Source organism: Oncorhynchus nerka, linkage group LG23 (genome assembly GCF_034236695.1).
Source record: "Oncorhynchus nerka isolate Pitt River linkage group LG23, Oner_Uvic_2.0, whole genome shotgun sequence".
Taxonomy (NCBI): Eukaryota; Metazoa; Chordata; class Actinopteri; order Salmoniformes; family Salmonidae; genus Oncorhynchus; species Oncorhynchus nerka.
Window position 1 is genome coordinate 55,149,605 of NC_088418.1, and position 27,386 is coordinate 55,176,990.

At 43.1% G+C, this 27,386-nt stretch overlaps 1 long non-coding RNA gene and 1 gene segment (V, D, J or C); one reads left to right on the top strand and one right to left on the bottom strand.

Moving 5' to 3' along the window:
* The first annotated feature begins 4,591 nt into the window (after nt 1–4,591).
* On the top strand, nt 4,592–8,998 carry LOC115107090 (immunoglobulin kappa variable 4-1-like). The segment is given in 2 exon segments: nt 4,592–4,738; nt 7,004–8,998. Coding segments are annotated over 2 exon segments (402 nt in total).
* On the bottom strand, nt 7,594–22,332 carry LOC135563976 (uncharacterized). Of its 2 annotated transcripts, none has more exons than XR_010460746.1 (3): nt 22,043–22,332; nt 17,019–20,961; nt 7,594–8,833 (listed from the first exon to the last, which is right to left on the bottom strand). It is a non-coding gene; the product is annotated as an uncharacterized LOC135563976 (long non-coding RNA). The 2 variants fall into 2 exon arrangements; XR_010460747.1 differs by lacking the exon at nt 7,594–8,833 and adding an exon at nt 15,581–16,782.
* Nucleotides 22,333–27,386: the final 5,054 nt, after the last annotated feature.

A 27,386-nucleotide genomic window follows, 5' to 3' on the forward strand; every position in this document is an offset into this window, starting at 1 on the left:
TTCATGTCCTCCATAACTTCCTTCAGATAAGAACACACTCCCTTCACAACAGACGCTGACTCCTCTGCTCTCTGTTTTTGTTCCTCCTCAAGAAAGATTATGACTTGATGATGGTTAGTTTCCATTTGTGTTTTGAACCGGTGCAGTTTTCCTTGAATATCCTGCTTCAGAGAATCTTGTAAATATTTCTGTCTCTGAACAATTTGTTGTTGGTTTTCCTCCATTTGACAGGGAAGGTAATCCAACCTCCTCTGCACATCTGTCTGATGAGCCTCCACACATTCACTGAGTTTGCGAATGGCATTCTCCTGCATTGTCAAACTATGATTGGTGTGTGTCCATTGATGTTCCAGTTGTCCATTGATCACAGAGACACCTCTCCCAGTCTCTCTGGACAGGGTAACCGGAAGGGTTTGAGGGGAGGGTAATGGTGGAGATGTTATAGGTGAGCCAGAAGCCTGGGGATTAGGGGCAGTGCTATCCAACTCCATTAGTTCGAGTCCTTCCACAATGAAAGAATCCCGAACATGATTACCGTCAGGTGTATCCACATTCACACAGTATGGGGTTCCAACAAAAGACATGATTCAACCTTGTGTGGATGGTGTCATGGGTGTCTCTCTTCAAGTCCCTGTTCGGGCGCCAATTCTGTAGCGGTATTTATTAGAGAGGGGTAAAGAAAGATTTTGTTCGGGCGCCAGGCAGGTATTAACCATGCCGAAAGGAAAAGAGTAGAATAGAGAGAGTACCACTACCAGACCCACACACATCAGCAGAAGACTGCCTAGAGTGTAGCCTGTTTACCAGATAGCCAGTGGAGAGAAAAGAGAATACACACCATATAAAACCCACATCACAGCACAGGGGTAACCCAAACAAGAATACCTCATACAATAATACTAATACTAATAATGGCAGAGCAATTCAACAGCAACTTCATACAAGAACGAACCCAGTCATCAACATAGGATTTGCAATAATCGGTATTATTTTCTAGTGGATGAGTGCAGAGGGTATGAATGTGGGGGGTGTTCATCGACACAACAAAGGCCTTAAAAATGTCCACAGTCTTCTCGGCCACATGTCATTAGTACACCCCACCTCAATACAGTTCACATAATATACAACTTGCAAGCAACCTACTAAAATGTCCATCCAAATACTTCTGGCAGGGAAATAATAGTCCAGCTCTAATGAACTTCAATGGGAAGTGCATTTAAAAAATAGAGTCTCTGTTGCAGGGTAAAGCACTGGAATGAGAGGGAAGAGAAAGAGAGAGAAAAAGACAAATCTTAGCTGTGGTCTTCAGGCCTGCAGGTGTCTGACTGTCCGATGGTTTGTTGGTTTGTTTGTTAAAGCTTCGCAACAATGTTGCTACTAATCCATGCGATCCATAACGGGCGCGGTCCCAAACAAAAACAACCACGATCTAAAGCGATCACACCGATGATTGAGTTAAATACTTTATAAACTACAAACGCTGAAAACAAACAACTTCTGCAGCACAGCACACACAATCAAACTGTCGCGCCACACAATAGCTCCTCCCCAAAGAGCTGAACGAGCTCTCTTTATTTCCTCCTTCCTTACTGCTCATGCGCTCTTAAAGTGGCAGCGCACGGTGAAGGCTCCGTGCAGATTTCGCCACATAATGAAGAAGTGTAGACCACACATTGTTGAAAACCATTGTGAAAACAACTGATTTAATAAAATCATATTAGGAATTAAACATGATACATATATTTGTTATGGAAAGCAACTGTTTAGCAGTGTGAGTTCTGAGAGCAGATCTTAGAGGTGTATTGTTTATTATTGCTACATAAACTTGGTGGTATTCTCTCACTTCGGTGACTCTGTCCTCTACCAATCTACCAATCTGTCCACAGAAATGTCTAAAAAGATTTAGCCTGAAAGTCTTTCCTCTGGAGAAGATGATAACATCTCATGTTGTTCAATGGATTACATTTTTTGGGGAATTTCACAATTTTCTCCCATAATAAGTGATACAGTAACAAAGATAAAATAACATGATGGAACTAGGTCCAACACATGGAACGTACAGTGTAATACTGAGACAAGTAAACAAGCACTATTAAGTAAATCCTTGCAGCATAACTGCTGATATATCAGGTTCTAGGTCATTTAAATAAGGTTCCCACACTATGTAAAACTGATCTGTTTTAGAATGTAATGTACCTGTCAGATATTCTAAGATTAAATTTTTTTATGAGAGAATATACAAATATACTTATTTTTCAGCACCAGTTTTATGGCACTTCCAAAAGTGTACCTGTAAGGGGTGCGTAACTGGTGGCAAGGAAGTCAAACGCAGGAGAGCAGAACTTGGTGAATAGACGGAGCAGTTTCATAAATAATACTAACGGCATACAAAACAACAAACACATGGGTACAAAACCCGTAGCGCACCAGTAACACAAGAACTTACAATAAACAGTTCCCGACAAGGACATGGGGGAAACAGATGGAAAATATACACCATGTAATTAGGGAATTGAAACCAGGTGAGTGTGAAAACAAGACAAAACTAACGGAACATGAAAAATGGATCGGCAATACCACAAATATTCATTAAAGTCCTTCACATAAGAGTGAGCATCTTCACTCACAGAGCACTCTCAGTACCACCCTAGTACTGAAAAATGAGTATAATACAATAGGGACTGATAATACTGAAGTACTAGTATAATACAATAGGGACTGATAGTACTGAAGTACAAGTATATTACAATAGGAACTGATAGTATTAAGTACTTGTACAATACAATAGGGATTGATAGTACTGCAGTATTAGTATAATACAATAGTGACTGATAGTATAAATCGATAGAGACTGATATAGACCCCATGAACTAGTATAATACAATAGGTACTGACAGTTCTGAAGTACTAGTATAGTAAAATAGGGACTGATAGTACTGAAGTACTAGGATAATACAATGGGGACTGACAGGTCTGTAGTACTACTATAAGACAATAGGGACTGATATCACTGAAATACTAGTATAAGACAATAGGGACAGAGTACTGAAGTACTAGTATAATACAATATGGACTGATAGTCCTGATTTACATTTACATTTACATTTACATTTAAGTCATTTAGCAGACGCTCTTATCCAGAGCGACTTACAAATTGGTGCTTTCACCTTATGACATCCAGTGGAACAGCCACTTTACAATAGTGCATCTAGGTCTTTTAAGGGGGGGGGGGGGGGGGGGGGGGGGGGGAGAAGGATTACTTTATCCTATCCTAGGTATTCCTTAAAGAGGTGGGGTTTCAGGTGTCTCCGATGTAATCCAATGAAGAACACAGATAATTAATAATTTTTCATTTTGGATCAATGGTTTACAGTAAAATATATTTAAAACATGATAAAATAATGTGTATAATCTGTATCATAGTTAACAGTTATAAATGTGGGTGCTAACCAGGAAGATGATTAACTTATTCGCATAGCTAATTTGCATAGTGATGATGCTCTGCATAGACAGCACATGCTTCAGTGGTCTGGAAGTGTTTATATCCCTGTGAGTTTAACACTTCATGACTGAGAGCTGTCCTTCATGACAACAGAACCCACAACAACCATGACTTTTATCACTATCTTCATCTGGATACTTTCTTTCTACTTCAAGGGTAAAACATTTTTTAGAAAGTTCTATGTTTATTTAATGAAAATTCAACAATGAGTAAACTGAAAGATTGTTTTATTAATTCCGGGTTATTAATTCAAATTATTGGTGTTATCTATGTTTCAGAATCCAGAGGACAGTACACTGTGACACAGACTCCTTTGGTGAAAGCTGTTCTCCCAGGACAGACAGTCTCTCTGAACTGTAAAACAAGCAGTGATGTGTATCCTGACTGTGGTTCATCTTTGCCCTGTATGGCCTGGTACCAACAGAAACTTGGATCCATTCCCGAACTCCTTGTTTATCAAGGAAGTACTCTTAACTCTGGGACTCCATCTAGATTCAGTGGCAGTGGATCTGGGAGTGACTTCACTCTGACCATCAGTGGAGTCCAGGCTGAAGATGCAGGAGATTACTACTGTCAGAGTTTACACTACCCCAATAATAAACATGTGTTCACACAGTGATACAGAGCCGTACAAAAACCTCCCTCAGTCAGACTGCACAGTGACTGTACCGTTACAGATGGGACCTACTGCAGGTGCTGAGGAGGAAGAGACAGAGACATGGAACACTGACTGAACTAAAATACACTGAGATAAATATATCAGTGATGCTGACAATATGTCAACTCTTTCACCCTCATGCTAAAGCATTCCTGAACTGATAACACTCACAGGTCCAGACTACATAAATATTACTTCCCTGCAGTTATGGCCAACAATCTTTTTCATAACATGTCACACAATAAGTTGAATGGACTCCATCTATGTGCAGTAGTAATGTCTCACACAATTTCAGAATAAATGACCTAGCTTCTGTAAGGTCCCTCAGTCAGTTATAAATGTGGGTGCTAACCAGGAAGATGATTCACTTTTTTTATTGTTCTGGAAAATACCATAAGCTTATTTACACAGTGATGATACTCTGCATAGACAGCACATGTTTCAGTGGTCTGGAATTGTTTATAGCCCTGTGAGTTTATCACTTCATGACTGAGAGCTGTCCTTCATGACAACAGAACCCACAACAACCATGACTTTTATCACCATCTTCATCTGGACACTTTCCCTCTGCTTTCAAGGTTACAATGTTAAGATTTGTTTTATATTGTAGAAAGAAATCATTCAATATGCACAAAATAATAATATATATAGAATAATATAGGCTTTAATATGTATATTCCAAACTATTTATTACAATATGTATTTAATAATTAAATGTGTTTTTAATATATTTTCAAGTGGACAGTACACTTTAACTCAGACTAGTGCAGTGAAAGCTGTTCTCCCAGGACAGACAGTCTCTCTGAACTGTAAAACCAGAAGTAATGCACATGGAAATAACCATCTAGCCTGGTATCACCAGAAACCTGGAGGAGCTCCTCAACTCCTTATTTACCATGCTACAACACTTCAGTCTGGGACTCCATCTAGATTCAGTGTCAGTGGAACTAGGAGTGACTCTGACCATCAGTGGAGTCCAGGCTGAAGATGCAGGAGATTGCTACTGTCAGAGTTACCACAATAGTCCAGTATTCACACAGTGATAAAGAGCAGTACATAAACCTCCCTCAGTCAGACTACACAGTGACTATACTGCTACCGCTGGGATGTACTGTAGAGGAGATCAACTCTGGCATTTGACAATGTGATTAGAAAGCGATAATGTTCTCTGTTATCATTAGCATTATCATCATCATCATTAGTATCCTGATTAAATTACAGCTGATTATTGCCATATTGTCATGACACCTCAGTGTAAATATAAAAAGTAACCCCACCGAGTCGCAGAAGTCCAAAAAATGTGAAACATTTCAGCCCCCCATGTATGAAAGAAAAAGATGTGGAGCTCAGACATTAGACTCATGTCAGTAACTGTCAATGCCTGTCGTTAGTAATACTGTCACACCCTGACCATAGAGAGCCCTTGTTTCTCTATGGTGTAGTAGGTCAGGTTGTGACTGGGGGTATTCTAGTTAATTATTTATATGTGGTGTTCTAGTTTATTTTTCTATGTTGGTGATTTGTATGATTCCCAATTAGAGGCAGCTGGTAATCGTTGTCTCTAATTGGGGATCATATTTAGGTAGCATTTTCTCCACCTGTGTTTGTGGGTGTCACGCCCTGACCTTAGTATTCTTTGTTTTCTTTATTATTTTGGTTAGGTCAGGGTGTGATGTATGAGTTTTTGGCCCCGTCTAGGGGTTTTGTATGTCTATTGGTGTTTCTAGTCTAGGTGTTATGTATGTCTATGGTTGCCTAGATTGGTTCTCAATTAGAGGCAGCTGTTTATCACCATATTTAGGCAGCCATATTCCTTGGGTATTTTGTGGGTTATTGTCTATGGTTAGTTGCCTGTGTCTGCACTTGTTTATAGCTATAGCGTCACGTTCATTTTGTGTAGTTTGTTAAGTGTTTCTTCATTAATAAATAGAAGAATGTATTCACATCACGCTGCGCCTTGGTCTCCTCCATTCAGTACTAGTATAATACAATAGGGATTGATTGTACTGAAGTACCAGTATAATACAATAGGGACTGATTGTACGGAAGTACTCGTATAATACAATAGGTACCGATAGTACTGAAGTACTAGTATAATACAATATGGATTGATAGTCCTGGGTTAGGAGTATAATACAATAGGTACCGATAGTACTGAAGTACCAGTATAATACAATAGGGACTGATTGTACTGAAGTACTAGTATAATACAATAGGGATTGATAGTACTGAAGTACCAGTATAATACAATAGGTACCGATAGTACTGAAGTACCAGTATAATACAATAGGGACTGATTCCACTGAAGTACTCGTATAATACAATAGGTACCGATAGTACTGAAGTACTAGTATAATACAATAGGGATTGATAGTCCTTGGTTAGGAGTATAATCTACTGAAGAACGAAGATAATTGCATTTTCACCTTGGATCACTGATTTACTGTCTAAGGTATTTACAACATTAGAAAATAGTCTGTGTCTGTATAATCTGTAAATAGTTACATGTTTAACAGTTCTGAATGTGGGGCCTTAACAGGAATATTATTTACATAAAACACTTTGCATTGGCAGCGCATGCTTCAGTGCTCTGGGAGTGTTTATAGCCCTGTGAGTTTAACACTTAACGGCTGAGAGCTGTCCTTCATGACAACGGAACCCACAACAACCATGACATTTTTTACCATCCTCATTTGCACACTTGCATTCAACATCAAGGGTAAAAGATAGTTCTACAGTATGTTTGTATACTGAAAAGTAAACAGTGAGTTAACTGGACAGTTGTTGATATTGTTTGATTTATTCCTGGTGATGTATAATTACTAGTTTTCTCTTTGTTTCAGAATCTAGAGGTCAGTACACTGTGACTCAGACTCCTGCTGTGAAAGCTGTTCTCCCAGGACAGTCAGTCTCTCTGAACTGTAAAACCAGCAGTAATGTGCATGGCGCAGGAGGCACTTATCCCTGCCTAGCCTGGTATCAACAGAAAGCTGGAGGAGCTCCTAAACTCCTTATTTACTATGCTAAAACACTTCAGTCTGGGACTCCATCTAGATTCAGTGGCAGTGGAACTCATAGTGACTTCACTCTGACCATCAGTGGAGTCCAGGCTGAAGATGCAGGAGATTACTACTGTCAGAGTTTACACAGTGGTCCAGTGTTCACACAGTGATATAGAGCCATACAAAAACCTCCCTCAGTCAGACTGCACAGTGACTGTACTGATACAGCTGGGACCTACTGCAGGTGCTGAGGGGAGGAGACGATCCAGTACAATGACACAGTGTGTGGTAGCGTTGAACAACAGAGTAGTCAAACTAGAGCTATGTCTAGAAGACCTTAGATCATATCTGATCACTAAATGTTTCTCCTGACCATTAACTACATGTTGACGCTGTTGAGTAACTCAAGGAAAACCACCAACCCATCTGAATAGAGATCAAATCTAATTTTATTGGTCACATACACATGGTTAGCAGATTTTAATGTGGGTGTAGCAAAATGCTTGTGCTTCTAGTTCTGACCGTGCAGTAATATCTAACAAGCAATCTATACATTTCACAACAACTACATTATACATACAAGTGTAAAGGAATGAATAAGAATATGTACATATAAATATATGAATGAGCGATGGCTGAACGACATAGGCAAAATGCAGTACATGGTACAGAGTACAGTATGTACATAGGAGATGAGTAATGTAGGGTATGTAAACATTATATAAAGTGACATTGTTTAAAGTTACTAGTGATACATTTATTACATCCAGTTTTTAATTATTAAAGTGGCTAGAGATTTGAGTCATTATGTTGGCAGCAGCCACTCAATGTTAGTGATGGCTGTTTAACAGTCTGATGGCCTTGAGATAGAAGCTGTTTTTCAGTCTCTCGGTCCCAGCTTTGATGCACCTGTACTGACCTCGCCTTCTGGATGATAGCAGGGTGAACAGGCAATGGCTCAGCTGGTTGTTGTCCTTGGGGATCTTTTTGGCCTTCCTGTGACATCGGGTGGTGTAGGTGTCCTGGAGGACAGGTAGTTTGCCCCCGGTGATGCGTTGTGCAGACCTCACTACCCTCTGGAGAGCCTTACGGTTGTGGGCGGAGCAGTTGCCGTACCAGGCGGTGAGACAACCCGACAGGATGCTCTCGATTGTGCATCTGTAAAAGGTTGTGAGTGTTTTTGGTGACAAGACAAATTTCTTCAGCCTCCTGAGGTTGAAGAGTCACTGTTGGTCTTTCTTCATCACGCTGTCTGTGTGGGTGGACCATTTCAGTTTGTCTGTGTTGTGTACGCTGAGGAACTTAAAACTTTCCACCTTCTCCACTACTGTCCTGTCGATGTGGATAGGGGGGTGCTCCCTCAGTTGTTTCCTAAAGTCCACGATCATCTCCCTTATTTTGTTGACGATACAATAATCAAAACCCCTAAAGATGACCTCTGTTTTGAATACACTCCTGGATAGTGAGAGTCAGGGTGCTGCTCCAGCTGAACAGGCCATCCTTTTCCAGGACCCCAGGACTAGGTTCCTGCTTCTTGGTGGTCCTGTCCACTTTCCAACTCATGATACAGTCTGAGGAAGAAGCCCTTGTTGGCCAGGCACATCAGTGTGGTCATTGTCTTACTGGAAAGCTCCCCACTAGAGGGGGGCAGGACGGTCAGGGTGGTGGAAACTGTTACCAAGGAGAAACAACACATCAACTACATCAAAATAAAACACTTTGGAAATGACTTCTAAACTGTATATGAATATAACAGTTATATTGCTAAAAGATGTGAAGAAAACAGTAACTTTATATAAAGCAGATTACAAGAATAAAGTATACAAGCAGAAAACATACAGGCATGACGTGTTTAACTTAAACATTACTTTGTCGTACAGATATTTTTTTAGGAACGTATCTGATCAGAATACTCAAATGTATAGTATTTTTTTAATCCAAGAGGTTTGATTCAAACATAACGAAGACCCTGTCACAAGTGTAGAGAGGAGTAGGCAGGAGGCAGTCGCAGGTTTAGAACTACGGAATTTATTAAAGCACCACATATAAAAACGGGACGAAACCCAAAGTGCAAAAGAATAAAGTGCTCAGGAAATAGTGGGATCGATTCGTCTCAGGAAAACAAGCAACATTTACAATGACCGACAAAGACAAATGACAGAGGGAGAAAATATACAGTAATAGAGTGAGGACTGGAACCAGGTGTGTGTAATGATGACGAGACAAGTCAGGGGATGATGAGTGAAGGGTGTCTGCAAGCAGCAGGTCGGCAACGCCAAACTCCTGAGCAGGACAGGAGGGGGAGACAAAGCGAAGGCTGTTGTGACAAACAATTTTTTGGTTACTAGATGATTCCATATGTGTTATCTCATAGTTTTGATGTCTTCACTATTAAAAAAAATAGTAAAAAATCACAAAAAAACAGGAATGAGTAGGTGTGTCCAAACTTTTGACTGGTACTGTATATATATGTATATATATATATCTATATACACTGCTCAAAAAAATAAAGGGAACACTAAAATAACACGTCCTAGATCTGAATGAATGAAATATTCTTATTAAATACTTTTTTCTTTACATAGTTGAATGTGCTGACAACAAAATCACACAAAAATTATCAATGGAAATCAAATTTATCAACCCATGGACGTCTGGATTTGGAGTCACACTCAAAATTAAAGTGGAAAAACCACACTACAGTGTCACACCCTGACCATAGTTTGCTTTGTATGTTTCTATGTTTCGGTTGGTCAGGGTGTGAGCTGAGTGGGAATTCTATGTTACATGTCTAGTTTGTCTATTAGTTCTATGTTTCTAGTTCTATGTTTGGCCTGATATGGTTCTCAATCAGAGGCAGGTGTTCGTCATTGTCTCTGATTGGGAACCATATTTAGGTAGCCTGGGTTTCACTGCGTGTTTGTGGGTGATTGTCCTTGTTCCTGTCTCTGTGTTACTTTGCACCAGTATTAGGCTGTTTCGGTTTTCGTGGTACGTTTATTGTTTTTGTATTTGATTCGTGTTTACTTTGTTTCATTAAACATGGATCGCAATAGCCACGCCGCATTTTGGTCTGACTCTACTTCACCTAAAGAAAACCGTTACATACAGGCTGATCCAACTTTGATGTAATGTCCTTAAAACAAGTCAAAATTAGGCTCAGTAGTGTGTGTGGCCTCCACGTGCCTGTATGACCTCCCTACAACGCCTGGGCATGCTCCCGATGAGGTGGCGGATGGTCTCCTGAGGGATCTCCTCCCAGACCTGGACTAAAGCATCCGCCAACTCCTGGACAGGAGCGAGACATGATGTCCCAGATGTGCTCAATTGGATTCAGGTCTGGGGAACGGGCGGGCCAGTCCATAGCATCAATGCCTTCCTCTTGCAGGAACTGCTGACACACTCCAGCCAGATGAGGTCTAGCATTGTCTTGCATTAGGAGGAACCCAGTGCCAACCGCACCAGCATATGGTCTCACAAGGGGTCTGAGGATCTCATCTCGGTACCTAATGGCAGTCAGGCTACCTCTGGCGAGCACATGGACGGTTGTGCGGCCCCCCAAATAAATGCCACCCCACACCATGACTGACCCAACGCCAAACCGGTCATGCTGGAGGATGTTGCAGGCAGCAGAACGTTCTCCACGGTGTCTCCAGACTGTCACATCTGTCACATGCTCAGTGTGAACCTGCTTTCATCTGTGAAGAGCACAGGGCGCCAGTGGCGAATTTGACAATCTTGGTGTTCTCTGGCAAATGCCAAACATCCTGCACAGTGTTGGGCTGTAAGCACAACCCCCACCTGTGGACGTCGGGCCCTCATACCACCCTCATGGAGTCTGTTTCTGACCGTTTGAGCAGACACATTTTGCAGGGCTCTGGCAGTGCTCCTCCTGCTCCTCCTTGCACAAAAGCGGAGGTAGCGGTCCTGCTGCTGGGTTGTTGCCCTCTTACGGCCTCTATGGGAGAATTATGTACACATATGGAGGAACATAATACTATAACACAAGAGAGAGATACACTTATAGAGTGCATTTGCCATTCTGGTAAAATACATTGTCTATTGTATAGGAGAGGAGAACAGAGGAGGCCATAGATGTATAGTCTGCTGATCTTAGACAACCACATGAAGAGAAGGCGACACATAGGCGCCTAGGACAGCTGGACATACAAAGGTCAGAGGGATATACAAAGGAGGGGGTCAGCCAAATGACCAACTGATGGATTATAGACATAGCTCACATATTTTTAGGACATGGAGATGCTGAAGGAATGACAGAGGAGACACATAGTCTGCTGATCCGAGATAAAGACACACATTGAGCTAAGTGCAGGGACAAAGCAAGCCTATAGCATAAAGGAATGTATAGTATTTTTAGTATAGCTGGACACACTAAAAACAGAGGAGACACATAGTCTGCTGACCCTAGATAACACACAAACAGGAGAACGCATTAAGCTGAGTGCAGGGGAAAAGCAAGGGTCTTGTCATCATTATAATCTGACGGAAAGCAGATATGGGCGTTATTGGGCTGAACAAGCAGGATGCACGGATTGGGATGTAACTTCATTTGCATGTGGGATGGACTCATATGTTGTATGTGTATAAATCAGAGCGAGTGCTCTGAAAAAGTGTGTGTGTTCCGCGGACCACTCCGGCTTGCAATACGTTGTATTAAAAAGTCTATTATTGAATTCACCAGTTCTTGTAAGCGTCATATTTGAACCGATTTTCCACGACACCTCCTCCACGTCTTCTGATGTACTGGCCTGTCTCCTGGTAGCGCCTCCATGCTCTGGACACTACGCTGACAGACACAGCAAACCTTCTTGCCACAGCTCGCATTGATGTGCCATCCTGGATGAGCTGCACTACCTGAGCCACTTGTTTGGGTTGTAGACTCCGTCTCATGCTACCCCTAGAGTGAAAGCACTGCCAGCATTCAAAAGTGACCAAAACATCAGCCAGGAAGCATAGGAACTGAGAAGTGGTCTGTGGTCACCACCTGCAGAACCACTCCTTTATTGGGGGTGTCTTGCTAATTGCCTATAATTTCCATCTGTTGTCTATTCCATTTGCACAACAGCATATGAAATGTAATGTCAATCAGTGTTGCTTCCTAAGTGGACAGTTTGATTTCACAGAAGTGTGATTGACTTGGAGTTACATTGTGTTGTTAAAGTGTTCCCTTTATTTTTTGAGCAGTGTATATATACAGTATGTCTCATGGAAAATATAGACTTTATGGACAGCATATGGATAGAAAATGTAGTATATCTGTAGAATACGTAGGATAGAATATTATATGTAAAGCAATAGTTGAATAGGATGCCTACAAAGTCAACAACGCAGCCACTGCCAGCTAGCCTACTTCAGCAGTACTGTATCATTTTAATCATTTTAGTCAATAAGATTCTTGCTACGTAAGCTTAACTTTCTGAACATTCGAGACGTGTAGTCCACTTGTCATTCCAATCTCCTTTGCATTAGCGTAGCCTCTTCTGTAGCCTGTCAACTATGTGTCTGTCTATCCCTGTTCTCTCCTCTCTGCACAGACCATACAAACGCTCCACACCGCGTGGCCGCGGCCACCCTAATCTGGTGGTCCCAGCGCGCACGACCCACGTGGAGTTCCAGGTCTCCGGTAGCCTCTGGAACTGCCGATCTGCGGCCAACAAGGCAGAGTTCATCTCAGCCTATGCCTCCCTCCAGTCCCTCGACTTCTTGGCACTGACGGAAACATGGATCACCACAGATAACACTGCTACTCCTACTGCTCTCTCTTCGTCCGCCCACGTGTTCTCGCACACCCCGAGAGCTTCTGGTCAGCGGGGTGGTGGCACCGGGATCCTCATCTCTCCCAAGTGGTGATTCTCTCTTTCTCCCCTTACCCATCTGTCTATCGCCTCCTTTGAATTCCATGCTGTCACAGTTACCAGCCCTTTCAAGCTTAACATCCTTATCATTTATCACCCTCCAGGTTCCCTCGGAGAGTTCATCAATGAGCTTGATGCCTTGATAAGCTCCTTTCCTGAGGACGGCTCACCTCTCACAGTTCTGGGCGACTTTAACCTCCCCACGTCTACCTTTGACTCATTCCTCTCTGCCTCCTTCTTTCCACTCCTCTCCTCTTTTGACCTCACCCTCTCACATTCCCCCCCTACTCACAAGGCAGGCAATAAGCCTGACCTCATCTTTACTAGATGCTGTTCTTCCACTAACCTCATTGCAACTCCCCTCCAAGTCTCCGACCACTACCTTGTATCCTTTTCCCTCTCGCTCTCATCCAACACTTCCCACACTGCCCCTACTCGGATGGTATCGCGCCGTCCCAACCTTCGCTCTCTCTCCCCCGCTACTCTCTCCTCTTCCATCCTATCATCTCTTCCCTCTGCTCAAACCTTCTCCAACCTATCTCCTGATTCTGCCTCCTCAACCCTCCTCTCCTCCCTTTCTGCATCCTTTGACTCTCTATGTCCCCTATCCTCCAGGCCGGCTCGGTCCTCCCCTCCCGCTCCGTGGCTCGACGACTCATTGCGAGCTCACAGAACAGGGCTCCGGGCAGCCGAGCGGAAATGGAGGAAAACTCGCCTCCCTGCGGACCTGGCATCCTTTCACTCCCTCCTCTCTACATTTTCCTCTTCTGTCTCTGCTGCTAAAGCCACTTTCTACCACTCTAAATTCCAAGCATCTGCCTCTAACCCTAGGAAGCTCTTTGCCACCTTCTCCTCCCTCCTGAATCCTCCTCCCCCTCCCCCTCCTCCCTCTCTGCAGATGACTTCGTCAACCATTTTGAAAAGAAGGTCGACGACATCCGATCCTCGTTTGCTAAGTCAAACGACACCGCTGGTTCTGCTCACACTGCCCTACCCTGTGCTCTGACCTCTTTCTCCCCTCTCTCTCCAGATGAAATCTCGCGTCTTGTGACGGCCGGCCGCCCAACAACCTGCCCGCTTGACCCTATCCCCTCCTCTCTTCTCCAGACCATTTCCGGAGACCTTCTCCCTTACCTCACCTCGCTCATCAACTCATCCCTGACCGCTGGCTACGTCCCTTCCGTCTTCAAGAGAGCGAGAGTTGCACCCCTTCTGAAAAAACCTACACTCGATCCCTCCGATGTCAACAACTACAGACCAGTATCCCTTCTTTCTTTTCTCTCCAAAACTCTTGAACGTGCCGTCCTTGGCCAGCTCTCCCGCTATCTCTCTCAGAATGACCTTCTTGATCCAAATCAGTCAGGTTTCAAGACTAGTCATTCAACTGAGACTGCTCTTCTCTGTATCACGGAGGCGCTCCGCACTGCTAAAGCTAACTCTCTCTCCTCTGCTCTCATCCTTCTAGACCTATCGGCTGCCTTCAATACAGTGAACCATCAGATCCTCCTCTCCACCCTCTCCGAGTTGAGCATCTCCGGCGCGGCCCACGCTTGGATTGCGTCCTACCTGACAGGTCGCTCCTACCAGGTGGCGTGGCGAGAATCTGTCTCCTCACCACGTGCTCTCACCACTGGTGTCCCCCAGGGCTCTGTTCTAGGCCCTCTCCTATTCTCGCTATACACCAAGTCACTTGGCTCTGTCATAACCTCACATGGTCTCTCCTATCATTGCTATGCAGACGACACACAATTAATCTTCTCCTTTCCCCCTTCTGACGACCAGGTGGCGAATCGCATCTCTGCATGTCTGGCAGACATATCAGTGTGGATGACGGATCATCACCTCAAGCTGAACCTCGGCAAGACGGAGCTGCTCTTCCTCCCGGGGAAGGACTGCCCGTTCCATGATCTCGCCATCACGGTTGACAACTCCATTGTGTCCTCCTCCCAGAGCGCTAAGAACCTTGGCGTGATCCTGGACAACACCCTGTCGTTCTCAAATAACATCAAGGCGGTGGCCCATTCCTGTAGGTTCATGCTCTACAACATCCGCAGAGTACGACCCTGCCTCACACAGGAAGCGGCGCAGGTCCTAATCCAGGCACTTGTCATCTCCCGTCTGGATTACTGCAACTTGCTGTTGGCTGGGCTCCCTGCCTGTGCCATTAAACCCCTACAGGTCATCCAGAACGCCGCAGCCCGTCTGGTGTTCAACCTTCCCAAGTTCTCTCACGTCACCCCGCTCCTCCGCTCTCTCCACTGGCTTCCAGTTGAAGCTCGCATCCGCTACAAGACCATGGTGCTTGCCTACGCAGCTGTGAGGGGAACGGCACCTCAGTACCTCCAGGCTCTGATCAGGCCCTACACCCAAACAAGGGCACTGCGTTCATCCACCTCTGGCCTGCTCGCCTCCCTACCACTGAGGAAGTACAGTTCCCGCTCAGCCCAGTCAAAACTGTTCGCTGCTCTGGCCCCCCAATGGTGGAACAAACTCCCTCACGACGCCAGGACAGCGGAGTCAATCACCACCTTCCGGAGACACCTGAAACCCCACCTCTTTAAGGAATACCTAGGATAGGATAAAGTAATCCTTCTCACCCCCCCCCCTTAAAAGATTTAGATGCACTATTGTAAAGTGGCAGTTCCACTGGATGTCATAAGGTGAACGCACCAATTTGTAAGTCGCTCTGGATAAGAGCGTCTGCTAAATGACTTAAATGTAAATGTAATTGACTAGAATTCCATCAATACATTGAAATGAGTAAAACAGTACCGAAACATTATTAAAGGGACCAGTGATTGATTCCATGTCTATGTACATAGATCGGGCAGCAGCCTCTAAGATGCAGGGTTGAGTCACCAGGTGGTAGCCCGCTAGTAACAGTGACTAAGTTCAGGGCAGGGTACTGGGTGGAGGCCGGCTAGTGATGGCTATTTAAAAGTCTGATTGCCTTGAGATAGAAGCAGTTCTTCAGTTTCTCTGCCCCAGCTTTGATGCACCTGTACTGACCTCGCCTTCTGGATGATAGCGGGGTGAACAGGCCGTTTCTCGAGTTTGATGTCCTTGATGATCTTTTTGGCCTTCCTGTGATATCGGGTGGTGTTGGTGTCCTGGAGGGCAGGCAGCGTGCCCCCGGTGATGCGTTGGGCAGTTCGCACCACCGTCTGGAGAGCCCTGTGGTTGCGGGCAGTGCAGTTTCCGTACCAGGCGTTGTTACATCCAGACAGGATGCTATCAATGGTGAATCTGAAAAAGTTTGTGAGGGTCTTAGGAACCAAGCTGAATTACTTGAGCCTCCTGCGGCCCCGTCGATGTGGGTCAGGGCGTGCTCCCTCTGCTGTCTACTGAAGTCCACAATCAGCTACTTCGTTTTGTTGACATTGAGGGAGAGGTTATTTTGCTGGCACCACTCTGCCAGGGCCCTCACCTCCTCCCTGTAGGCTTTCTTGTCATTCTTGGTAATCAGGCCTACTAATGTTGTGTGGACTGCAAACTTGATGATTGAGTTGGAGTTTTGCATGGCCACGCAGTCATTGGTGAACAAGGAGTACAGGAGGGGCTGAGCATGCACCCTTGTGTGGCCCCTGTGTTGAGGATCAGCAAAGTGGAGGTGTTGTTTCCTACCTTCTCCACCTGGGGGCGGCCCGTCAGGAAGTCCAGGATCTAGTTGCACAGGTCGGGGTTCAGACCCAGGGCCCGAGTTTAATGATCAGCTTGGAGGATACTATGATGTTGAAGGCTGAGCTAAAGTAAATGAAAAGCATTCTTACATTGGTATTCCTCTTGTCCAGATGGGATAGGGCAGTGTGCAGTGTGATGGTGATTGCATCGTCTGTGGATGTATTGTGGCAGTTTGCAAATTGAAGTGGGTCTCGGGTGTCAGGTAAGGTGGAGGTGATATGATCCTTAACTAGCCTCTCAAAACACTTAATGATGACAGAAGTGAGTGCTACGGGGCGATAGTCATTTAGTTCAGTTACCTTTGCTTTCTTGGGTACAGGAACAATGGTGGACATCTTCAAGCAAGTGAGGACAGCAGACTGGGAAAGGGAGAGATTGAATATGTCCTTAAACACTCCAGCCAACTGGTCTGCGCAGCCCAATTCAGATCTTTTTTTTCACTCATTGGTCTTCTGACCAATCAAATCAGAGCTGATGTCAAAAGATCTGATGTGATTGGTGGAAAAAGATCAGAATTGGTCTGTCTGTGTCGACGCACCCAGTGTCCCTCTGGGATCATGAAGGTATGTTTGCATAGAGAGGACACTTTGCATTGGTAGCACATGCTTCAGACAGTGAACTGGAACACTGACTGAACTAAAATACACTGAGCTAATCTTAATCTGTCTTCTGAAATACTGTCACCAAAGCATTCCTGAAGTGGTAATCCATATACTGTCACCAAAGCATTCCTGAAGTGGTAATCCATATACTGTCACCAAAGCATTCCTGAAGTGGTAACCCATATACTGTCACCAAAGCATTCCTGAAGTGGTAATCCATGTACTGTCACCAAAGCATTCCTGAAGTGGTAATCCATATACTGTCACCAAAGCATTCCTGAAGTGGTAACCCATATACTGTCACCAAAGCATTCCTGAAGTGGTAATCCATGTACTGTCACCAAAGCATTCCTGAAGTGGTAATCCATATACTGTCACCAAAGCATTCCTGAAGTGGTAACCCATACACTGTCACCAAAGCATTCCTGAAGTGGTAACCCATATACTGTCACCAAAGCATTCCTGAAGTGGTAATCCATGTACTGTCACCAAAGCATTCCTGAAGTGGTAATCCATATACTGTCACCAAAGCATTCCTGAAGTGGTAACCCATATACTGTCACCAAAGCATTCCTGACGTGGTAATCCATATACTGTCACCAAAGCATTCATGACGTGGTAATCCATATACTGTCACCAAAGCATTCCTGAAGTGGTAACCCATATACTGTCACCAAAGCATTCCTGACGTGGTAATCCATATACTGTCACCAAAGCATTCCTGAAGTGGTAATCCATCAGTGTCGACACATACATTCTTATACATGTCTTAGAATTATATTATCTATAGAAAGTCTTTAACCACCTTGATCATTTCCCCCTAGATCCTACAATGTTCACCTATTTCATAATTGATTATTCCACATCTGCTTTGAAAAATCCAATGCAAACATTGCATTATATGCTAGAATGAGCAATACATTGAATGGGCTGCATAATTATGCGTGTGATAATGTCTCACATAATTTCAGAAAAGATATGCCAGTCATGTCCCCCTGCTGAATAGTGCATTTCAAGCAAGATTTCAACCATATTTACTGATGTTATAACATAGTAATAAACTCCATAAACCAGAGTACAAAGACCCTTAAGTCTAAATATCACCTGAACCCTAAATAGCCACCCTCTGGTTCCAGGAATGTCTATGTAGAAAGAAGTTAACTGATCCCGTGTTTCTCAGTTGGTAGTGCATGGTGCTTGCAATGCAATGGTTGTGGGTTTGGATCCCATGGGGGACCAGTATGGGAATTGTATGCACTCACTACTGTAAATTGCTCTGGAGAAGAGTGTCTGCTAAATGACTCAAATGTGTCTGCTGCCCTCTCTCTAAACAGATCCCAGCATCAAGCTGATCTGTTTGCATAGAGGACACTTTGCATTGGCAGCGCATGCTTCAGTGCTCTGGGAGTGTTTATAGCCCTGTGAGTTTAACACTTCATGACTGAGAGCTGTCCTTCATGACAACAGAACCCACAACAACCATGACTTTTATCACCATCTTCATCTGGACACTTTCCCTCTGCTTTCAAGGTTACAATTTTTTTGTTCTTCATATTATTGAAAATATCATTCAAGCTATATGAAAGAATCATATATATGGCGTTATGTATGTTCAGAACTATTTATTATGTTTTTAATAATTGTGTTTTTATTATATTTTTCAGAATCCAGAGGACAGTACACTGTGACTCAGACTCCTGCTGTGAAAGCTGTTCTCCCAGGACAGTCAGTCTCTCTGAACTGTAAAACCAGCAGTAATGTGCATGGAAATACATATCTAGACTGGTACCAACATAAACCTGGAGGAGCTCCTAAACTCCTCATTTACTATACAAGCACCGTTCAATCTGGGACTCCATCTAGATTCAGTGGCAGTGGATCTGGGAGTGACTTCACTCTGACCATCAGTGGAGTCCAGGCTGAAGATGCAGGAGATTATTACTGTCAGAGTTTACACCTCCCCAATAGTAAACATGTGTTCACACAGTGATACAGAGCCGTACAAAAACCTCCCTCAGTCAGACTGCACAGTGACTGTACTGATACAGCTGGGATCTACTGCAGGTGCTGAGGAGGAAGAGACAGAGACATGGAACACTGACTGAACTAAAATACACTGAGATAAATATATCAGTGATGCTGACAATATGTCAACTCTTTCACCCTCATGCTAAAGCATTCCTGAACTGATAACACTCACAGGTCCAGACTACATAAATATTACTTCCCTGTTGCTATGGCCAACAAACGTTTTCATAACATGTCACACAATAAGTTGAATGGACTCCATCTATATGCAATAGTAATGTCTTACATAATTTCAGAATAAATAACCCAGCCTCTGTAGGGTATGTCAGTCAGTTAGTGAATTTCAAGCTAAGATTCAACCATATTTATTGAGATAAACATGATTATAACTCCTGAAAATGTCCTGTGGTTCCATCAAGTTAAAATGTCTCTCCTGCCAACCCTTCAGCACCTTCCCAGCCTTTCATTGAGCCCAGATGAGGCTTGTTGACCAATGAAGACCATGACCACGATGAACCTCAATCTTAATTAATTGCTGCTAATCACACAGATCTCTTCAACTACAGTTTCCCTGGGGGATCAGGACAGTATGTTTGCATAGACAGGACATGCTTAATGACCGTTCCACAGGTGCATGTTCATTAGTTGTTTATGGTTCATTGAACAAGCATGGGAAACAGTGTTTAAACCCATTGCAATGAAGATCTGTGAAGTTACTTGGACTTTTACGAATGATCTTTGAAAGACAGGGTCCTAAAAAAGGGACATTTATTTTTTTGCTCAATATATATGTTATGACAGTAACTGTTTAGCAGTGTGAGTTCTGACAGCAGATCTCAAAGGTTTATTATCAAATGTCACTAATTATCATCACTGGTATTGGAGCTACAGTATAACAGGATCATTCAGTAGTAGAAATGATTGTAGAGTCTTTGTTGGATAGGATGCCGTTTTCATTCTTTTTAAAACATGAGTAGATATTTGCTTCAATGCTGAAATTATAAAAGAAGCTGATTGATGTAAATTACTATGAAATGTGCTGCATATTCATGAGATAGTGATCACTGGAATCATGATTATAGTAATTATTTGGGGTATTTTCTAAATAAAAAAAGCTTTATTTGAACTAGATGACATGAACAACTTAATCTCAAAATAGTTCATTTATCACACAGCACTACTGATATTATTCACTATTATACTATAACATTCAACTCTAAAACATTGTTTCCAGAACTAGCACCATGTGGGGACTCTCTTGCCCCCTACAATTACCTCTCCAGTCTCCAGACACTACAACACTACAATGACTTCTCCGGAAGGCAGCCGAATAACTGGTGTCGTCATGGTCGACCCTGCAGGTGTACATCTCTCCCTCTTCCCAGCGTGCCTTGCTCAGGGTCAGGGTGCTGCTACGGCTGTAGCGACCACCCTTCTCTTCTTCTGTGGTGGTCAGGACCCCCTCCTTCACCTCCGCCCTGTTCACCTCCCAGCTCACCATCGCCCCCTGGGGGGAGTAGCCACTCAGCAGGCAGTCCAGTGTGGCCGAGCCCCAAGAGAGCTGCTCAGAGGACGGGGGGAACAGAGACACAGGACCTACCAGAGGGACCAGCTGGAGAAGAGGAGAGATGAGAGAGGAGGGTCAGCTAGTACTACTACTGTATAATGGATTGTATTTGGAGAGGAGTTGAGAGAAGAGAGTCAGCTACTACTACTACTATATAACATTAGGAGAAGAGAGGGAGGGGAGGCAATACACACATGATAAACAACAAGCTACAGTACTGAGAACAACTGACAACAACAAAACACTTCATCTATGAAGATATAGGCTAAAAGAAACTCTGAAAATATTTTGTTGACAAACAAATCCATCATATAAAATGTATGTTACATTCATGCTCTACAGTTTAGCATACCAAGAGCAACAAAACACTAAAAGTGGGTTTACCAGACACAGATGAAGCCTTGTCCGAGACTAAAAATATGTTTCAATGGAGATTAGGTTGCTTTTTAGTCCAGGACTAGGCTTAATGTGGGGTGGCAGGGTAGCCTAGTGGTTAGAGCGTTGGACTAGTAACCGAAAGGTTGCATGTTCAAATCCCTGAGCTGACAAGGTACAAATCTGTCGTTCTGCCCCTGAACAGGCAGTTAACCCACTGTTCCTAGGCCATCTTGCCTAGTAAAATAAAGGTTAAATTTTAAATTTGTGTCGCGGAAATCCCTGAATCTAAAAAGACATGTAGTAAACAGATATCACATATTCAGATTTAAGAATCAGGTTTAATATTCACAGTGTAAAACTCCATATCAATTTTGTCAAATCTACTCTGAGACACAAGCCAAAATGACCTCCAAATACTACTCGAAACTATAGATGACGTTCATCTTTAAAGTATGTCAGCGTTAACATCTACTATGAATACAAAACAAAGTGTTTCTTATATTATATAAATAGTCGTTTCTACATCTTGACAGAACAATAAGCTGACGCAATACTGTATATCAAAATGTGCTATTTTTATAATTAGAATGATATGGTTTTATTGACAAATACACTTGCTGATATGTGAACAATTCTCTAACTTCAGTGACACCACCCTCTAAAAATCTACCAATGTGTCTACATATATCTCTAAAAAGATATAGCCTAAAAGTCTTTCTTCTGGAGAAGATGATAACAATTTACTTACTTTTCAGGACCAATTTTGCACCGCTTTCAAAAGTCCAACACAGTGATTAATTCTGGTAAAGAAAACCTCCTTCACACAAGAGTGAGCACCTTCACACACAGAGCACTCTCAGTACCACCCTTATAGTTCTGAAGTACTCGTATAATACAATAGGGACTCATAGTACTGAAGTACTAGCATAATACAATAGGGACTGATAGTGCTGAAGTGCTAGTAAAATACAATAGGGACTGATAGTACTGAAGTACTAGTAAAATACAATATGGACTGAAAGTGCTGAAGTACTAGCACAATACAATAGGGAGTGATAGTACTGAAGTAGTAGTAAAATACAATATGGCTTGAAAGTGCTGAAGTACTAGCACAATACAATAGGGAGTGATAGTACTGCAGTAGAAGTATAATACAATCAAATCAAATAAAGTTTTATTCCTACAGAACATTTCAGACATGGAATGAAACACAATGTGCTTCACAGGAAAAAACAAACAAAACACAATGAAAATAAAAGCTGAAATATTTACTACACAGCAAACATAAGATAAAAAACAAAAGAATGATAGACACTAAACAATTATAAAGCACCCTGAGGAAAAGCTAAGCTAAAAATATATTTTTAATATATATTTAAATATGTCCACAGTTTCGGCCCCCTTCACATTCTCTGGAAGTCTATTCCAGAGGCTGTGGGCATAATATCTTAAGGCTGCCTCTCCATGCCTCTTGGTCCTAGGCTTTGGGATAGTTAAAAAGCCAGTGCCCGAGGATCTGAGGGACCTACCGAGTACATAACTTAAAAGCATGTTTGTCATGTATTGGGGTGCACAATAATGGATTGATTTAAGAAACAATCTTAACATTTATTCTAAAACTCACAGGGAACCAGTGCAGAGACTTTAAAACCGGTGTAGTGTGTGCTCTCCGTCTGGTCTTGGTCAGTACCTGTGCTGAAGCATTCTGTGTGCATTCAGCATGCTGCAGTTGACCTATGGCTTTCTTGGGTATTCCACACGGGAGAGCATTACAATAGTCAAGCATGCTTGTAATAAAAGCATGGATGAGATTCTCTGTATCAGCATAAGAGAGAAAAGGCCGCACCTTGGAAATGTTCTTCAGGTGGTAAAAAGCTATTTTGGTCACATTCCTAATGTGTGATTCGAAATTTAGGTCACAATTTAAAATAACACCTTTGTTTGTTTAACCTGGTGTTTTATCTTTATTTTATTTTTTAACTTTCACTAGTAAAATATAATAACATCAACTTGAAGACCCCTGTATGGGTATGTAAGGACGGGGAAGAAACTCAACCTAGCATATCTGACTCATTCTTTGATATCTGTGAGAAGGACTCTATAAGGCTGAGTGGATGGTTTGTGATTTGGCAGACTCTGATCCATCCAGGGGCTATGGTGGGTGTGCCAGAGAACAGGAAGAAGATCCCCTGTGTGGACGGCAAGACGGTGATCCTCCTGGAGCTCTGGGGAGACGACACTGTGCAGCAGAACCTGAAGCGCTGCCTGCACAACAGTCACATATACTCAGAGGTTTCAGAAAAGCTCAACATCCGTACTAATTACAGAACTGCAGAGCAGTGCCACACAAGGATAAAGCGCTTGAAAGCCAGCAATTGGCAGTGTGAGGAAGCCATCAGGTAACCATTGCGTTTCAGTTTCTGTTATTAATACATTTGTAATTTAGCTAATGTGAATTGGATTGCAGATTGATTCTAATTTTGCAATCTCTCTCTACCTGTGATGTTCCTAATTCATCTGGGTGTTATGGGATTTTTCTCAATAATGACTAAATGAGGTATACTGCACTATAACTATGGACACTCTTGACCCAAACTGCTACAGACCTATATCTATCCTACCATGCCTTTCTAAGGTCTTCGAAAGCCAAGTCAACAAACAGATTACCGACCATTTCGAATCTCACCATACCTTCTCTGCTATGCAATCTGGTTTCAGAGCTGGTCATGGGTGCACCTCAGCCACGCTCAAGGTCCTAAACGATATCTTAACCGCTATTGATAAGAAACATTACTGTGCAGCCGTATTCATTGATCTGGCCAAGGCTTTCGACTCTGTCAATCACCACATCCTCATCGGCAGACTCGACAGCCTTGGTTTCTCAAATGATTGCCTCGCCTGGTTCACCAACTACTTCTCTGATAGAGATCAGTGTGTCAAATCGGAGGGTCTGCTGTCCGGACCTCTGGCAGTCTCTATGGGGGTGCCACAGGGTTCAATTCTTGGACCGACTCTCTTCTCTGTATACATCAATGAGGTCGCTCTTGCTGCTGGTGAGTCTCTGATCCACCTCTACTCAGACGACACCATTCTGTATACTTCCGGCCCTTCTTTGGACACCGCCTCTCCTTCCAGTTCTCTGCTGCCAATGACTGGAACAAATTACAAAAATCTCTGAAACTGGAAACACTTATCTCCCTCACTAGCTTTAAGCACCAACTGTCAGAGCAGCTCACAGATTACTGCACCTGTACATAGCCCACCTATAATTTAGCCCAAACAACGACCTCTTTCCCAACTGTATTTAATTAATTAATTAATTTTGCTCCTTTGCACCCCATTATTTTTTATTTCTACTTTGCACATTCTTCCATTGCAAAACTACCATTCCAGTGTTTTACTTGCTATATTGTATTTACTTTGCCACCATGGCCTTTTTTGCCTTTACCTCCCTTCTCACCTCATCTGCTCACATTGTATATAGACTTGTTTATACTGTATTATTGACTGTATGTTTGTTTTACTCCATGTGTAACTCTGTGTCGTTGTATCTGTCGAACTGCTTTGCTTTATCTTGGCCAGGTCGCAATTGTAAATGAGAACTTGTTCTCAAGTTGCCTACCTGGTTAAATAAAGGTGAAATAAAATAAAATAAATAAAAAATAACTGGCAAGAATTCTACCCTGTCTTTCTTGTAGTATTAAATAATGTTTGTCCATTAGGAAGGGGTTATATGGCATGTACCTAGGAAGAAAGGAATGTATGTGGAGATTAGAGAGGACAGGGAGGGCTCCTCCAGAGTTATAGTGTCTGGGGAGCCTGGAATGGTCAGTTGAGGGGTTATAAACTGTGGTTAGACTCATTAGAAAATCCATGTTGGTGTGTATGTGTGTGCGTAGTTTAGGATGATATAAGAAGGAATGGATTTGTGAAAACTTGGGAGCTCTCGCAAATAAATTGGAACCTGATCAATTGTGAGCTGGGAATTCTGTCTGTTTTATTTAAGACCAGAACTTTACAAACTCTGGGTATCAGACAGATAAATATAATTGGAATTTATGAACACTGATTAAATAATTACTTGACACTGGGTCTGAGCATGTTGATTTTAAGTTCTACAATATTTTGAAGCAGATACTTGAGAGGTAGCCTCCCTCCACCAGCACAGTGATGACAGACAAATATCAGAATAATCAAACAGTGACCCACTTCAAGGTACTAGTTCATCTTATTTCAAACTATGCAAGCTTTATGATGACACCCTGCATGGGTATGTCAGATTGAACCCTGTTTGTTATATAAAATGTAGCTACTGGCTCTACTGTAGGTGCCGTCCCCTCAACACAAGTACCTTTTCCATGTCTAAACAGGGAAACTTTCATGTTATTGGACTGTTTTTTATTTAGAGTCTACAGAAGAGGACAACTACACCAGTTCTGAGAGGACCACACCAGGCTCATGGTCCGGTACTGAGCCCCTGGCCCACATTGACATCTGGGGGGAGGATGAGGTTCAGACCCTGTCCACAACGGCCCCTTCTACATGGACATATCAGAAAAGATGAATGGCAAAGGGTACTCCAAGACCCCAGAGCAGTATGATTGGAAAGTCAAGACCCTAGAGCAGTGTCGTTGTAAAATCAAGACCCCAGAGCAGTGTCATTGGAAAATCAAGACCCCAGAGCAGTGTCGTTGGAAAATTAAGACCCCAGAGCAGTGTCGTTGGAAAATCAAGACCCCAGAGCAGTGTCGTTGGAAAATCAAGACCCCAGAGCAGTGTCGTTGGAAAGTCAAGACCCCAGAGCAGTGTCGTTGGAAAATCAAGACCCCAGAGCAGTGTCGTTGGAAAGTCAAGACCCCAGAGCAGTCGTTGGAAAATCAAGACCCCAGAGCAGTGTGGGTGGAAAGTCCAGACCCCAGAGCAGAGTCGTTGGAATGAGGAATAAATTCCATCAGTGCTACGACAGGAAACAGTATGTTTGTACCCAACAGGTTTAAATTTGACACTTTCTGATGTTTATACTTTTCATGTTGATATTAACTTATTGCAGTAATTGTACTCTAATCCAACCAATAGCCAGAATTACTGCATCCGAAAATGTTTTCAGAGAGAGAATGTTTCATTTGTTCGATAAAGTCCATTTATGTCCAAATACCTCCTTTTTGTTCACGCGTTTAGCCCAGTAATCAAAATTCATGAGGCGCGATCACTAGGTGCAGACGAAAAGTCAAAAAGTTCCGTTACAGTCCGTAGAAACATGTCAAACAATGTATAGAATGAATCTTTAGGATGTTTTTAACATAAATCTTCAATAATGTTCCAACCAGAGAATTCCTTTGTCTGTAGAAATGCAATGGAACGCAAGCTACCTCTCACGCGAATGCGCGTGACCAGCTCATGCCACTCTGGGAGAGACCTTACTCTATCCGCTCTCATTCACCCCCACTTCACAGTAGAAGCCTCAAACAAGGTTCTAAAGACTGTTGACATCTAGTGGAAGCCTTAGGAAGTGCAATATGATCAATATGATCCTATAGACACGGTATATTCAATTTTGGATTTTCTCATATAACCCAACCCAACGCAATTTGCCAAAGTACAGCCCCCACACCACTAGAGGGATATCTTCAACCACCAACTTACCATCCGGAGACAAGGCCGAGTATAGCCCACAAAGATCACAGCCACGGCACAACCCAAGGGGGGCGCCAACCCAGACAGGAAGACCACGTCAGCGACTCAATCCACTCAGGTGATGCACCCCTCCTAGGGACGGCATGGAGGAGCACCAGTGAGCCAGTGACTCAGCCCCTGTAATAGGGTTAGAGGCAGAGAATCCCAGTGGAGAGAGGGCAACCAGGCAGAGACAGCAAGGGTAGTTCATTGCTCCAGAGCCTTTCCGTTCACCTTCACACTCCAGGGCCAGACTACACTCAATCATATGACCTACTGAAGAGATGAGTCTTCAGTAAAGACCGGTCGGGAACGAGTAACCATCTCTCACATGGATAGGCAGACCATTCCATAAAAATGTTGCTCTATAGGAGAAAGCTCTGCCTCCGTAAACACACCAGCCAGCTGGTCTGCGCATG